Source organism: Macadamia integrifolia, chromosome 2, assembly GCF_013358625.1.
Source record: "Macadamia integrifolia cultivar HAES 741 chromosome 2, SCU_Mint_v3, whole genome shotgun sequence".
Classification (NCBI taxonomy): domain Eukaryota; kingdom Viridiplantae; phylum Streptophyta; class Magnoliopsida; order Proteales; family Proteaceae; genus Macadamia; species Macadamia integrifolia.
In genome coordinates this window covers 14,504,584-14,522,234 of record NC_056558.1, presented here as the reverse complement: position 1 = coordinate 14,522,234, position 17,651 = coordinate 14,504,584, and the positions used below count along the sequence as shown (strand labels likewise).

The window sequence follows — 17,651 nt, the reverse complement described above, 5'->3', positions numbered from 1 at the left end:
GTGTGTGTGTGTGTGTGTGAGAGAGAGAGAGAGAGAGAGAGAGAGAGAGAGAGAGAGAGAGAGAGCTTCATTTATAGTTTATAGCTTATAGTAGGAATTAGGTTTTCCTCAAAATTAGAATCATATAAAATCAAATAACTTGCTGTAATATATGCATATTCACAGTTTATGTGCATAGCCTTAAGCAGCTATTCAACCAAACAGCGCTAAGAAATCATAGATGCGGTGACACTAATAACTAATTGATTTTACTGATTAAAATGAGCTTTCATATGGAATAAGAATATATTAAGATTATGGTGGTAGTTCAGGATGCCTACAAGAGGCAATGCAAGCTTCTTTTTTTACTTATTAACTGAAAAAAGAAAAAGGAAAAATAAGATTTCAGTCTTTTCTTTAATGCTTTATATATTCGAGAACCTTGGCACTATCTAATTCGATCACTTCCCACAGAATCTGGTCTTATGATCAATATCCAATACATTAAGAAATCACTAACAGTGGACTTTCATTATCAGTGGCAAGTTTTGTGGAAATCTGCCATTTGGTTCTACCACTAAAAGGATCAAACTAGGCAGCTTCAGTATGCAAATCATGGGTCACCTTTTCAACTCTATAACAGAACACCCCTTCCATAAAGGGTGCTCCAAGCTTGGTTAATGGAATATGTAAGTCCTCCTGAATAATACACAAATCAAAATAAACAATTGTAAACTACATCCCACAATCACATATATACCAAATAATGGCTATAAAACACAAGCTTGTTGGTCTAAACCGAAAGATGAATGATTTGCCATGAAGTAGAAGAATAAAAAAAATCAGAAGTAGAACCACTCTTCTGAAAATAGGAAATGCCTATCGGACTGGATAGCTGAGCTACCAAAAGAATGGGATCACATGGAGAAAGGAAAAAGAATTAGTGTGCATGTTTTGTCTCTGTGGGTGTATTTCTATGAGAGTTAGAGAGACTAGACTAGACAGACAAAAGAGAGAGGTCACCATTCGGGTGGTCATTGCTTCCGTCACATTTGTTTTTGTCACCATTTCCCAGTTCCTTTGCTACTCTAGCTAATTCTAGATATGTCAGTGAGATAGTTAATGATACTGTTATTGAAATGGATCATTCTTCATTAGTCAAACTGATAAAGAAACAGACTACTGCCAGTAAATTTCTCGTTGTGCTATCTTGACTCTTTCTTCTTCTTCCTTCTAGTCTCCATGGCTATGTACTTGCATAAGAAAAAAGGAAATAACACACAGATTTGTTTCCATTGGATATTAGAACATGATATGTCAACCTGTAGATATTCCATGATCATAATTTGTTTGAATAAGGAAATTTTATATATTTCTTATTTTGTTCCCCTTTTACAACAACAACAACAACAACAAAAACTCAGCCTTGTCCACCTTAATAGGGTCAGCTACATGGATCTGTGCAAAAACAAAATAGGAGAAATGGAAGTAAAAGGAAAAGCACAGAACCAGCAAGTCAGGAAAATCAAATCTCAGCTAAATGGGGTCAGCTATTTTGTTCCCCTTTATGCATAGAAAAATAATGCAGTTATTGACTCTAGCATCTATATATATTTTGTTGGCCCCATTACCATTTTCTTTCTCTTGCTTAAATCAAATAAATGTTTTAATTCAACAAGGAAAATCATGACTTTAAACATCAATGCAAAACGAATCTATGGAAACCCTTCAATATCAACCCTGTTCTCACCTGTATCTTGAGGTCATGATGAAATCTTTCCAACAATCTACTACAGACATGAGGGGAAGAGAATGACAGAAAATAGAAATTGATCTAGAAGAGATGAGTTAGGAGTAGGCAACATGCCTTGTATTTCAACCGATTTCGTCTGAAGTTTTCTATCTTGGTATTCATAAAAAGAGGCAATCAATAAATAGCCCAAGACTACAACAGTTAAACTTTGATCCTTTCCTTTTAACAGAAAATGCTAATTGTCAATTCCGTTCTCATAGTTCAACAAGTTCATAATACAACAGAAACAAAAGCCCTTCTTGCTTGCACCCATACTGACAGACCATCCCCAACCAGAAAAGCAAAAAAAAAAAAAAGAAGGAACTGAACTGAATACAGTCTCTTTACAAGAAAACATCCATGGAAGAACAGAAAATCAACAAAAAAAAAAAAAAATTGGTGCTTTTGTTCTCATATTATTCCAAGAACGCCCAATTAATATACCTCCAAAAAAATTAAGATTAATAGGAGGAGAAAAAATTATATAAATTAAATACAATATTAATATTACTACCAGACCAAGTAATTGAATGCTATACAGAGCAGAGTAATAGCTTTGCATAGCTCAACAACAGCCGCACTCGATCGAATATCCCTAAGAATACCCGGTGGTGACGGGGGGCGAGCCGGAGGCGAATCCTGTGGAGCCAACGACACATACGGAGGCTCCGCTCCCAGATTCCCACTGGCAGATCTCGTGGGTTCGTTACCAAAAATCTCCTTGGGCAACAAAACCATGGAAACAGCAAAAATCGAAACAGGGTTCTGATCGAAAACCGTCTGCGTTATGGAGGCCTGAACAATCCCCGTATCGATCGCCACGGACCCATTAACCCTCGTAATATTCAGAGTAAATCGACCAGCCCCGATGTTCTCCGTCGCCAACGTGGGCTGCACAGGGTTCACTATAGATTCCAGTGAACCCAAAGGGTAGTAAGAATGCAAAACATGAAACCTCAAGATCACAGCCTTCTTGTCAGCAGGTAAAGACTGAAGCCTATCCATGATGGGTAGATCAGCGAAAGCCATATCTGTGGGGACGAAGATAGTAATTCCAGCTCCACCTTCGTCGTTCTCGAACTCCTTAGCGACCCCAGAAGCGGTGAGCATGGAAGCTGCGACATTGAAGTTATGGCCATTGATCAAGACCTCGGTGATGTTGAGACCCACCGGGGGTTGGTTCTCGGAAGCCATGAGATCGAAGCCGGGGGGGACAAGGAGAGAATTAACGGTAAAGATGGAGACATTGTAAGGAAGGGTTTTGACAAGAGAGAGAATGGTGATGGTGGTGGACGAATTGGTAGACCGAACCAGGACAGTAGAGCCAGAGGGGTTACGGGTGATGTTGACGGAGCCGAGGTCGGCGGTGGCACGGCCGGTAGCCTGAAAGAGGGTAGTGACGAGCTTGCCGTTGGGAGGAACGTTGAGCAGGTCGGGCCATGAGAGATACTGGAGTAGGACGTGGTAACGGAGGACGTCGGCGACAGTGTTAGTGGCAGAAGAGTGACGAACCAGATCGGAGGAGCTGAGGAAACGGTTAGGGACGGCGAGAAGAGTGAGGGAGGAGCGGAGGGAGAGATCTGAGGCAACGGAAGAGGTGGTGAGGAGGTTGTTGAAGAGGGAGAGATCGGGGAAGGGGGAGAGGAGGGCTGTGATGTTAAGGGCGGAGACGACGGGTGGGTGGGTGTGAAAGAAAACGAAGAAGAGAAGCAAATGGGAGAGGAGGAGAGGAGAGGAATGGGGAGGAGAGAGAATGGAGAATGTAGCCATTTTGAAATTTGGATGCTAAACTTCTCTTATCAGGAAGGAATGGAATGGTGTGACTTGTGAGTGAGAGGGTATCACTGAGAGAAGTGTGTGAGACTGTGAGCTGTGAAGAGAGAGAGAGCTGTGAAGAGGAGAGAGAAAGAGAGAAGGGGCCGACGAGTGGGTGGTGAGGAGTGAGGGCTGACTGACTGAGGAGACGGTGCCGTCAAAAGTGATGCCTGTCTCTCACTCATCTTGTTCAAAAGATTCCCTTCTACTCCTTTTTTTCTCATTGATTTCCCGTTATCTAAGTGGGGAAATCTAATGGCCCTCGTCACTCACCATTCACCCCTCACCACACTTCTGCGTTTGAGAAACAAAAAAAAAAAAAAAAAAAAAAAATACACTGTTGTACTTTTTTTTTTTTAGTTAAAAATTTTTGTTTGCACTTAATATGTCTCGTTTAAAAGAATATTTTTTAAATTCAAAATTTCTCTTAAAAATTATAATTTTTTTTTTTTATTTTCTAAAAAATTTTCTCATCAAACACATAAGAAAATATGAAAAAATAATAAGACAAAAAATGAATGATTACATAATGATATCTTATGTGTTTATTGTTCCCTTAAAATTCAAATTTTTTTTGAAATTTTTTTATTTTATTTTCTTCTCCTGATAACTAAACATGCATACTCTTTTTATTTTTCCACTATTTTTTCTCTTTTCTTTTATCTTCTTGTCTTTTCTTTTATAAATTCTTTTTCCTTTTTTTTTTTCTTCTCTTGACTACCAAACATAGCTGTGACACTTAAAAGATTTGTTAGAAGTAGAATTACACATGGAAAGAGGAGGTATTTCTTTTGGGATGTTTGTTATATCGTAACAGTATCATATCGTATCGTATTATATCATACAATACGATGTATTGAATCGGATATAGAAAAAAAAAGTGGCTCTTTTTTTAAATTATGTCTATTAATATCGGCTCAGTACAACCCAATTCTAGCTAATCCATATCAGAATCGTATAAATATTGATCAAGATAGGAACATTGATACTGATTTTAGTCAATTTATTAGGTCAGTCGAAACTTGATCGATAAGGTATTCAATCTACAAGTTTACACATTAATACATGGAACAAAGTTTTTAGTTCCAAAGCGACCTTGGTCCACAGACATAAATGATGCACAATGACCATTGTGCCCCTCCTAGGGTGCAACCCTTGTGTCTATGATACAGAGGCTTCTACCATACAAAAAACTTTTGCCCATTAAATATTAAACATTAAACAAAATTTCGGTTCTATTAATTCAATGGTACCTTAAAAGTGAAATTTTTATTTCCTAATTTCCCTCAGTTTTATGCGTGTATTTTTTTTGTGTAAGAATTGTGAGTGTAAATTGAAACCTGACAATCATTGAACGTTTCCCTCATATGAATTTATGAGTGTAAATAGAAACCTTGCAATCATTGAATACATAACTTTTGCGTTAGGGAGTCAATACATATGTTCTGAATGATTAGATTATCTTTTTCTATCATGTCTCATGTAGGATCAAACTTTCAATATTTTAGCATTTGCGTGTCGTGTCCATTTTTATTAGTTCACACACAGTCGAGTCAAATGGATATCCATCACATTTTATAGTGAACCATATATTGTAAGCCATTCCTCCCACTAGCTGTGTCCATTACTCATCTTATATCTTAATATTATCTTGTTGGTATCAACAAGAATTTGCCACTATTACATCCACTCTTTTAATAATCATAGAAAGATCGTTGGAATTGGGCTTGTTGTTTTGGATTATGAGTCTTGTTTCAAGATGGTTGTTGCTTTGCTTATCCCATGGTCGCCTCCAGATATTGCTAAAGGTGTTGCATTGTACTCTCTTGTTTGATGGATCGTGGATAACTGTATATTCTACTTGATTTACTTTTCTGATTACATGCAGGTGGTCAATGTTATCAATGGCAATTCAAATTCGGCCTCCCTTGAACTCTATTCTATTGCTCGAGATATCTTTTTATTAGCTACTCACTTTTCGAGGTTTATTCTTGCTACTAGGGTATGTGTTTTTCCCGTGTCTGCCCCTTAGAATAGTGCTCGTGGTTGGCTGTACCTTTTTTCCTTTTGTGCTTCTTAAATTTTCTTTGTACTCAATAATAACAATAATAATAATAATAATAACAATAACAATAACAATAATAATAATAATAACAATAACAATAACAATAACAATAATAATAATAATAATAACAGTAATAATAATAATAATAATAATAATAATAATAATAACAATAACAATAACAATAACAATAACAATAACAATAACAATAATAATAATAATAATAATAATAATAATAATAATAACAATAATAATAATAATAACAATAACAATAACAATAACAATAATAATAATAATAATAATAATAATAATAATAATAATAATAATAATAATAATAATAACAATAACAATAACAATAACAATAATAATAATAATAATAATAACAATAACAATAACAATAACAATAACAATAACAATAACAATAACAATAACAATAACAATAACAATAACAATAATAATAATAATAATAATATTAAGAATAATAATAATAATAATAATAATAATAATAATAATAATAATAATAGTAACAATAACAATAACAATAACAATAACAATAACAATAACAATAACAATAAGAATAATAATAATAATAGTAGTAGTAGTAGTAGACCTAAGAAATTTCTGCCAATAAGAATTATCATTTCACACTAGCTTTAAAATTGAGGATGTTCCCTTCAATTACTATACATATGTACTTCTCATGTGTCATTTCATATACCACATATTGCATGAATCATACATCACATGTAAAACATTCATCATTTCATTATGAGCATCATCATCTCATGAACCCATATCAGCCTATGCATCTCCTTATTATCTAATTTGATCACACAAATTAAAAATAATATAATTATTATAACAATAGTTATGAGATATTGTATAAATGGTGAGGGATAGGTATGTCACTAGTTTTTCTGGAGCAAGCAGTTCAACCAATGGGGAAGGGGTTGGGATGAAGGGACATGAGGGTCATTTTTAAAGAATAGGGAAAGAGAGAGGTTGGGCACCTGCCCAGCCTTTTCCCTTATATAAAGTTGGAATGACATTTGTTTGACACATTATCACTTTGAAATTAAAGATGGGTGGTGATGAGGGCATTTCTCCCTATCCACGGCGCGGTCAAGGAGCGAACTAACGAATGCTACACTGCTATCCCATCCCTCCATCTGCCAGAGCTATCACCTTGGCATCTCATCTGGCCGTGCTGCCGCCCTGACCCTCCATTAGCCTGAACTACCACTTCGGCTTGATGTCAAGAAGAAGGTTCCTTGAAACGTGCTTTCATCCACTCCTATATTGAAGGAACGTAATCCTTGATCACAAAGACATGATTCTATCCACTACACGTCACCAGAGGCATCCACTTCCCCCACGTTGGTACTTTCGAGATAAGAGGGGAATATTCCCTTGGTATACCCTAGGATCTGGAATATTTTCAGCATCAGAGAGTTGCCCCTCTCTAGGACTCCACACCCAATAGGACTCTCCAAGGGCTTCCCCCTTTCTCCATTCCATCAGTGGCCTATAAATACCAAGGTAAGCCTCCACTAAAGGGGATCAATCATTTATTTTATTGAAAGCTCTCTTGAGCATTTGCGGTGGAAAGATCTGACTTAGGCGGCATCGGAGAGTCCCCCGTTGGGTCAGGCCGGCTCTCCCTTGTCTTCTCTTCTGTGCAGGTCAGCTGGAGCATCAGGAACAACAGGGAAGATCACCCGATCAATTTTTGCCACAACAGGTGGTAATAATCGAAGTCTCAAATGAGTGCTCCCACTCAATTGATTAAATTAGTTACAACATGTAAACTTATAATCCCCTAAAGAAAAGGTACAAAATGTAAATAATACATCAAATGGTTCGTCTCATATCCTTTATTTTTACGTTCAATATAAATCCCTAATTCTAAATAGAGCACATCTCGATAAAGAAATCATGAAAAATCAACCCACCAATCAATTGCTCAAGAGAAATACACTATTTTCCAAGAGAGAGAGGGAAATGTATGAAATAACTCATATCACATCCACATTACGCATCTCATGCAAACCATAATGAACATTTTTTTTTTTAATATAAAGTTATCTCCTTCAACCATTGACCACATATATGCAAAAATAAAATTAAATCCTCGTGAATCATCAATATGGTAATTAACATTTAATTTTATATATTCATACATAGGGATACCAAAGAAAGAAATAATACTTAAACCTCCAAGTAAATAGTTTTCCTAAAATTAAGTTCCTCTAATTTACAATATTGCATAATGGACCATCGAGCATAGAATTTATTAGTATTGTCACTATCACCACTCTGCTCCATTGGAGCTTCTTAATTCAAATTTAAACCATTGATAATATAAAATATATTCTATAACCTTTAAATATTAATTATCAGTACATAATAATTGAAAATCTTTTATAAACAATTTACAAAGCATGCCATCAATACTAGAATTTGGTTCAATCATGGACAAACACTCTTTTTACTGATATAAGGAAATGGATTCCTTATTAGACATATTTTCTGTTCACAAGTAAATATTATAAATCTAGTGCGCTGATATATAGTATGTTAATATCAACCGTCAATACACGAAAAAATTATAATGCATAACTCTAACTATAAACATTTATCATTCTGTCATCCTGATAGCGGGCTAGGTGATGATGAGTAAGATGTTCCGAGATGTTACAAGATCCTTTATTTATGGCTCTAGAGGTTCCCCATGACCTCAATGATGTTCTAAATCCTTAAAATGAACTTAGAAGAACATATATGGTCAGAAATGAGGTTTTAAACCAATAATGGAAAGTGAGACTTGGACTTTTCATGCATAGATAAGGCCTGACCCAAAAGCAGAACCAGGCTTAGCCTTGCCCTAGGAGAAGGGAATCTTTCAAACAAAATGAGTAAGAGACAGGCATCCCTTTTGACGGCACCGTCTCCTCAGTCAGTCGGTCCTCACTCCTCAGCACCCACTCGTCGTCCCCTTCTCTCTTTCTCTCTCCTCTTCACAGTTCACTCTTTCTCACAGCTCCCCCTAGAGCCATAAATAAAGGATTAATGACACTGTGCCTTCTAGAGGAAAGGTCTAGGTGCCCAGCTTAGACCAGCCTCAGATTTTCACTTCCCTACCCAAGCCCAATCCAACAGATTAATTTAAAGCCCATAGGCTTGGATTTTTAAAGTTTGTGACTTTATGGCAACCTAAATGCTTTGCAAAAAGAGTCCTCAAGCTACGTTCAACCTGAAGGACCTCAGGTTTGGATACCTTCCAAGCCCAATCCAGCATTTTGCAATATGAAATAAAAGTATATGATTTAAGCTAGAAAGCTATTAGGGTTTCACCTAAAAGATGGTAATTCCAGACCAAACCTATCAGTAAATTTTCAGGTTCATTAATCCTAATCAGTTTATACCACTTGGAAGTGTTCACTATTTAGCTAGGGCTTCTTTTGGTTGCTTAAATCCCAGACGAGGGGTTGGTCCGGTGGAGACTGCTTTCTGTTCTAGCTTTCTGATTGGCTTGTTGTCCATCCAGCTTATACTGAGGAGCTTTAATGGAGAACAGTGAAACATAAAGACTACTTTATGATTAGGTTTAAAGACTTGCAGTGCTTTATAGACCTGAATGATAAGAAATAAACAGAACAAACTAATGGGACAAAAAACATTAAACCTTGGAACCAATTGATAAGGACAGAAAATTGTAATCTGAGATTCCATTATTGTGTACAATTGAAGAGACCAATGATGATACCACTTAGAGAATGAATTTAAGAACTTGAAAGGAGAATGGAAAGCCATTACTTTCTATGTGCAAGACAAGTACCTGGTCTGATTTGGATCCATAACCCAAGATCCAAGATGGGAAACTGCCACAAATTCAAATGGGTTTGACCCATTAACCCTAGTGCTGGTCAGATACACTGTTAGTTAACGCGTTTAAAACATGTTTGCGTTTTTTTGCCGTTTAAAACGCCTTTTCCCGTATGCTATTATACAATACGGAAAAAAATGGAAACGGCAAAAGAATCCGTTTTAAACGGCAGTTTTAAATGCGTATCCATTTTTTAAGGGTAAAATAGGAATTTTATTAAAAAAATTAATTAATTAAAAAAAAAAAAAAAAACCTATTATTAAAGTTGAAGAGTGAAGACAATATGATACTTGGTTTTTTGTTTTTAACTTCCATACTATCTATAGGAAAAAAAATCTCATTTTCTTATAGCCCATTGAGTAAGGAGAAGCTAAAGCTAACAACATCTCATTTTCTTGTAGCCCATTGGGCTATTTTATCTTGGGACTCCTAGAGCTTTTGGAATATTAGATGCATGTATATAGGTAATCTCTCAAATTGCATGAGTATACTATCGTTTTTTTGGTTTCTTTTTTTGAAAACTACACGTTTAATACTCATACCGTTCGTTTTTGTCCATTTGCCGTTCCCTGTTTTTTTGACCCTTTTTTTGACCTACCGTTCATCGTTTTTATCTGTTTAAAACCCGTACCGTACGTTTCTATTTTTTTCCCGTTCCCGTTTTAACCAACAATGGTCAGATATAGTACTTACTGTATTGTCTGCTAATATGATGCAACAGAGCTAGGATCACTGGCTCATATCATTGAATTCGACGATTTACAAGACCCGTATCCAGTTTGTTACCAAATGGGCATTTCTACTAAAAACGCGAACCCGCAAAAATTGATGTTGAACTGCCCAGGTTGCATAATCAACTAGCAGCATTTATCATTTTATGCCATTGATGCGAGTGTAAAAACACAGTTGTTTTTAGCATCTCAGAATGCATTATCGACCTAGAATGCATACCAAACGTAGCCTTAATATACATTTTCCAATAAAATGGAAAACAAAAAACCAGGAATTAACCTGTGGGCAGAAAGCTTCCACATAAACTGCCATGAGAGGTAAGTTTTCTTTTGAGCTGAATGGTCCCAATTAGGAGAAAATGAACAGTGCACCAACCAATTCATTCTGTCAAAAGACATCCACACAAAAAGATAATATATCTTCATCCGACAGACATCAACTTTTGAAATTTAAAAATGCATAAAAGTATCTCACTTGCACCTGACAGAACTGGTAAAAATTCTTCTTTGTTGGCAAAACTGTATACATAAGTGCAAAGATGCTTCATTGAGACTATTTTTAAGCTTTTCCCTTAGCTTTTCTTATAGGGCTTGTCTGGCTTCTCACATTTCTAAAAATGATCCTTAAAGCCTCTCCTCATGTTTTCATGATTGATACTTGGGAATAAAGGACCCTGAGTTTGAATGAGTTTATTCCACCATGGACAGAAAGGAGACTTTAATAGGGAGAAGGCTTTAGTTAAAGTCACATTAGGTTTAGGAAATGTATCAGATGATTAGGGGTTATTGTGTTATGAATGCATCGCGCGAAAGCTAGGCCTAAACCTTTTACATGAATTGAACTGCTTAATTAAATGAATCTTCAAGTAATTATATCATTAGTGGCATCACTGATTAGAGTTTCATGATCATTTTAGCAAGTTTCTGAAAACCAACCTTTGGGCATCCAGTATCTGTAAAAGAAAAATGGTTTTCTTAACTGAGTCCCAAGACTAAACCAACTTTTAGGGGGTGGACCAGTGTAATAAGAAAACCTCTTAATAATGCACATGGACTCCTACTCCAAATAGAATAACAGATGATGAAGTGCAACAGCATGAGTGAGAATCAATAAACTATATTTATCAAATAGTCTGTGTCTGCCATTGAGAAATCTTTCCTTAGCAGACTAGTTGGCACCTTTCATAGACTAATCAACATGTCTGTTTGCCTCAAACTCTCTAAAGCTATCTTTGAAAGTTGAAGTAGGGCTGTGGGTAGTAGTCTTTGAGTGTACAGAGAGATGTCAGGGTTGTGGCACAAGGGTTTGCTGTTGAGTCTTCTCACCTTCATTGTTCTCTCAGAAGCATCAAGGTTGCCTAAGGTTTATTGGGAACAGATGTTGCCTAAGCATGTTCCTTCTCCTCCTTCATCTCCTTCTAGAGGCATTAATTCTGTTTCTGCATCATCTTCAACAACCATGAAAGATGAACAGCACCTTCACCTCCCTTTAAAGGATGGAAAGGTTTAGTGGGCTTCGACGAATACCATCTTTGCGTGCTTCACTAGCTAACATCATCTTCAACAAAGGGTCAGATGAGCAAATTTTGAAGATACAATCTGTAGAGTAATTATAAAGATTCAGAGCTTCAAATGCAGAACTGGTTGGGATAGAGTTTAAATGAAGCTCAGAGATGCTTACAAGTGCCAGTTAAGATACCTGAGGAAGAAGAGAGGCTTCATGACTTGGCCTGTGGAAACCACCATTTCTTATGATGGAGTTGCCATGCCAACTGTAATTCTGAAAAATTTATCAATACTAATCCATCAATAAAGGATCATAACTGTTCATCTTTTTTGAAGCATCAAAAGTTTCTGAAATGCAACAAAGCCTCCTTGTGTGTAACATATTTGTAACTATTCCAATCCTGGAGTTCAATGGATGATTAACTGTTCCTCACCATTCTGTTGGATTAGTAGGTAGAAACCAAATGATCTTTTTCCCCTTTTTTCTGGTAAGTTTATTGATGTAAATAGGAAAATAGGGGCATTTGTGTGAAAGAGTTTATAAGTATCTCAAAATAACTTGAAGGGGGGTTGGTCCATTGATGATTTGTAGTGGGTCAAGGGCCTCAAGAACCGTCTTACTTGGTTTGAATCCCCTTGAAACCACCCATATTTCTTCTTGGGGTTTCCACCCGCTTCAGAGTGGAAACAGCTTATAGGGCCTGTAGTGACTATTCCCACTCCAAGGATATGGGGATACCCTTCGTTATTTAAAAAAAATCCTAATTAAACTATTAAATGTTTAATTATTGGCAACTAGTTAGTGATCAGTTCAACTGTGGATCTATGCGTCTTTACCCCTTATCAGTCAGACCCATCTAAGACACAACTCTTTCTCTTAACTTAGTACTGTTTTATACAACATTTGGTTCTTGAATTTCACATAATATCTAAAATACAAACAATATGTAAAAACCATTTATTCCCTCAAGTACAGTTCCTCTTGCGTTTTTAGTTTTTATTCTGTTTTTTTGAAAAATAATGAGTTTTCAAAGCTATATATTAACACATAGTCTATTGCAATTGAGTTCAAATTTAATAGGAAATTAGGAGTACCATGGAATATACTTGTGCAGAGTTTATGTTCCAATTGACCTACCATGTGGCAAAAGTTAGGTTCAATTACTTGAAGTATTGACTAACCTGAAAACGGTTGCTTATGAGCTTTGATTCTGTCATATGGTAGTTTGGACAGGCTATGACTTTACGGACAAGTGGAGTTGGCCTAGTGGCAAAATCAAAGAGAATGCACACCAAATAGTAGACAACAGAAAGATGTAAAAATGCATAGACATATGTGGTGGTATTTAACTGAATTTAAGTATGCTAATTGATATATGATCAATCTAGATCATTTGTCTTGGTAGTTGGTATCCACTGGTCAAAATTGTAAGAACAACTTATTTCACATGTTGAAATAGATTGCTTGCTTAGAAAAACTCTGAGTCAGTCTACAATTACTTTTGCTTTCTTGTTCTGATGAATAATTTAGAGAGAGAGAGAGAGAGAGAGAGAGGATTCTTCGGTCCATCACTTGGTAGCATTATTCTAAGTATCATTATATCGACTGCATTGGCCGATACAATCACTGAAACCGACATTGGTACAGAACCGATACAGATCAAGAGATACGGGAGAAATGAATTTTTTTCCTCTTTCTCTAAGAAAATCTTGAATAAAAAAAGATCGATCGATATGACCAAAAAATGATTTTTATTAACGAAAAGTGACTTTTTAATCTTGAATCGGATCGAGACGTATCAGTATCGATGTTGGCCGACACAGATAATTAAAACATTGTCTACGATTCATCAAACTCGACTCTGGAGATGGATGGCTTGCTTGGGCTATCAATCCTCAGGCGCCATCGATGCTTGGTGCTCAGGCTTTGACCACTTACAAGTTGGATGGGAAGATGATTATGAAGACCTTCAATTAAGACCTCAAAGATTGCTGTGTCGAGTTGGGTTCCGGCTATTCATGCGTTCCAGACCGGAATTTGAACTCTAAGGGGACCCTTGATTTGTTGAGGACTTGAGGGACTTTAATTTTATTCGTGTTTTGCTTAATTCTAGCTTTATGAGATACATTTTTGGAAGTTAAATCTGGTATGTGTTTGGAATTTATATGGGTTTGCTTAATTTTACTCTTTTTTTGGGGTGGCGTGGGGTGTTCATGGACTACTAAATTTCTCTATGTGTAGTTGAAGATTGTAGAAGCATAACCTTATAAGCGATGCTGAAGATAATGGAAAAATAAGAACAAAAAAATCCACATAGAGGTTCGACAAGATTGCCTATGTCCTCAGTGAGATGAGATTTTACTTCACTAGCAATGGAGAATAGGGCTACAGTGTTCGTCCTCACACCTCTCAAAATTACTTACGGAGAAAGTAAATCTCACTACAAATATATAGCGAAAACTCTAATACCGAAAAGTATAAAATTGCCCTCAAATAAAAATTTCATGCGGGAGCAAAGCCCCTAACACCCTGCTAATCATTGTGTAATTATGATTTCTGTCTTATTATCCTTAGGAATTTGTTGGTGATCCTAGGAGAGAGACTCGATTCAGGTTTGGGCCCATTGTTGGGCTGGGTTGTGAGATAATAAAATTCTCCCAAATTAGCCCTAAATCTGCTCTAATTCTGGTTGCCTTTGTAATTCTTCAACCTGAGATCTACTTCAGTCACTGTTTGGAGGCTCCAGCATAATAAGACCACCACTTAACCTGGACCTTGGGCTCAACTGAGCCTTGCTTTATGAGTTGATAATAGAAGCTGATTTGCCCTAATTCTGAGTATGTTTATAGATCTTCCCTAACTGTTGAAACTGAGTCTATACTGATTTGTTGGAGCTTGAGATTGATTTTGTTGTTACTAATTACTTCTGTAGTTAAGTCTTACATGAATTTTACCTCCAACAGAATCTTTCCATAGCAACCAAGTAGTTTCCAGCAGTATCCAATCTTCTAAATAGACCACACGCAAGATCTGATCTCCCAGTCAGGCCCACACATGTTGAGAAGCAAGGCTGGTCGATACCCAGCCCAGTTGTGAAGCCCTAAACAGAATCGTGGGCTGATTGGGCTGTGCCAATTTGGCTGGTTTGCTGCTGGTTCGATGGCTGGATGGGCTGGCCTTTCCTTCCTTTGATCTCCTCCTTTGATCTACATCAGATATTTATAGAAGAAAGGAAGAAGATGAGTTGGGCTACAGGTTTTGGAGGTGCACAATATTTGCCCAATAGTCATGTTACAAAGTGGGAGTTATTTGGTTTACTTCTGAATATTTGTTTTCTGCTGAACTCTTCTGAATCTTTAGATCTCAAGTATGCATTAAAACGAGCAGACCACTGAGGCTGACTCAATAGCAAAACATTTTTGACAAAAATATTGCAGGGGATTAGGAGTTGTGTCTTGTTTTCTAGTAGTCCTTTGGATTTGAGTATTTGTCCTTCCAGATTATGCTGTCAGATTATTATTAACGAACTGGTTAGGAAAGATACGCAAATGGTAGGGTTGGATTCTAGTATGTCCGTAGATAGACCGTTGTGGAGGACAAAGACCCCCATAGCTGACTCCTTGTAGGGGATGTTCCTGGGATACTGTTCTATTTTACTGCTAAGACTTATTTCTTTTATTGCCTTTTAGTTCCGTGTGCACTTTTTCTATTATGTTTTTCTTATACTTTGATACGTATTGGACCCATGTAGCCGACCCTATTAAGTTAGGAAAAGGCTATTATTAGTGTTGTACTATGCTGTCAAAGTCCATCGAATGAGGATTATGCTTATGTAATTCTAACTTCCTATCTACTAAAATATTTTGCATTTAAAAAAAAAAAAGAGGAAGCTCAAGGGTAGATATTGAATCTTCTAATAGTTCAAAATGAATGGATGCAGCTGCTACTAAATCAATCAACAATAGCTAAGTTTTCACCATCTTAAGTCATGGATCAACAACTTCTCTAACATAGTGTTCACCTATTATTACATGCAAGTGAGCCACCTTTAAATGTTGAATCTCTGTTAATAAATCTTAGAGTAGTACAAAGGGAATATGTAGCATAGAAGGATTGAGATTTCCATGCCTAATAATGTTGAGGTTGCAAGCAAGCAATTCCAGTCAAGCATGTGTCATTTCAAATCCAGCATCAATGTCTTCTCCAATCTCTCAGTAATTTTTAACAAGCAATCACCATTAGTCAAGCATGTATAATTTCAAAAAAAGCATAGACAGCTTCTCCTACATAATGGTTGCAGATGAAAGCAGACCATCTACAGTTTCAAACCTTTATAATCTTTACAAGATCCTTGATCAGTTTGAGGGGAAGTAAGAAGGAAATAAATTAGATAACTCTTCCAAAAAGAAATCAGTTACATAAAATGGAATCAATCTTTCAAATAAGACATTGGAATCAAACCCAGCATGATTTGGCCAAAATCCTCAGTTGCAGGGGAAACTAGGGAAGTAACCAAGAAACAAATAAGAGAGAGAGAGAGAGAGAGAGAGAGAGAGAGAGAGAGAGAGAGAGAGAGAGAGAGAGAGAGAGAGATTAACAACTTTTCCAAGATACAATCACAAGCCATCAAAACTAGTCAAATTCATCCTTCCAAATCAGCATTGACAACTCCAATATAGCAATCAAAGTGTGTCAAGCATGTACCTATCAGCAGCATATGTGAGCATACCACTTTCTTCTATCAAATAATGTAGATATTTCATCTATCAGTATCAAGTGTGGAAGTGTTTAAATGGCAGTTGTTGGGAGATAAACAGGACTAAATGGATTTTTGTGTAAAAATTCCTTATCGAAATAAGAAATATTAAATATCAATGGATCTTATGTTGCAAGAGGTTGCTTATTTCACAGACAAGATTGATTGATCAAGGTTAGTATCAGATTCACAATGAGCAATAACTAGTAAGTTATCACCTTTCTATTTTCTGTTTCTTAATATGTATATCTAAATTCCATTTAATAGTCATCATCTTAAAATACCCTGAAATTCTATCAAAGCTTTCTCTCATCAAATATTATGAATAGCCACAGGGTATGCTGCATCTCTTGAGGACAACCTTTGTGGATATAGACCCCAGAACCCATTACATCTGTTTCTTCTGATTCTTGTGTCTTCTCTATCAATTCCATGCAAATGTGGTTGCCCATCCCAAATTTTTGCTCCCTACCCCACCTTTGAAACACATGAAATTGGATGTCACTAGATTTGGCCACCTTTGAGATCTGTCTTATCCATCTGTAGGTGAATTGTGAAGAACAGGACAAGAATTGTGAAGAACAGGACAACTATCTCTCATGACAGAGCTTTCCTTTTCCAGAATTTAATGTTTCAATTATACGTTAGTTGAGGAAGTCACAATTGAAAACACCCACATCACATATGAAACCTGTTTTCCCATCCTTCTTTTATCTTTACATGTCATTTCTAGCTAGAATTGAGCTATTGCTTCCTAAACTTTTTATAGTTGGATGTCTCATATAGAGAACAAAATGCCATTAAAGCTTCTTAGATATTATTATCATATAAGCAAAGACACCCCTTAAATGATTGTTGGTTTGGAGTTTTGGAAAAGGAGGCATCTCAGCCAAAGTTCTTGTGGAAGTGAATGGGTTTGTCCCCTAGTTTTGATCATGTTTAAATAGGCAGTGAGCTTTGTTCCCTAAGTGTGGAAAGATGAAAAGAACAAGAGGACATCAACCCTCATGACAGGTTCTCATTTGGGGCTTTCATGGTTCAATTATATTAGTCAAGCTTTCCTCTATCCTTACTAGGTTTGTCTGTTAAGGTGTTGTGACCAAACCTCATTAAAGAGATGTCC

General features: G+C 36.4%; 1 protein-coding gene across 1 annotated transcript; it reads right to left on the bottom strand.

Moving 5' to 3' along the window:
* Window positions 1-1,925: 1,925 nt before the first annotated feature.
* Window positions 1,926-3,776, bottom strand: LOC122068906 (fasciclin-like arabinogalactan protein 4). The gene has a single exon (XM_042632815.1). It carries the CDS (start codon window positions 3,539-3,541, stop codon window positions 2,282-2,284), a length of 1,260 nt encoding a protein of 419 aa, XP_042488749.1. The 5' UTR covers window positions 3,542-3,776; the 3' UTR covers window positions 1,926-2,281.
* Between the last annotated feature and the right edge of the window lie 13,875 nt (window positions 3,777-17,651).

What these genes read in the sequence shown, in the direction of transcription:
- LOC122068906 (XM_042632815.1), bottom strand. Translation starts at nt 3,541, where the DNA reads ATGGCTACATTCTCCATTCTCTCTCCTCCCCATTCCTCTCCTCTCCTC.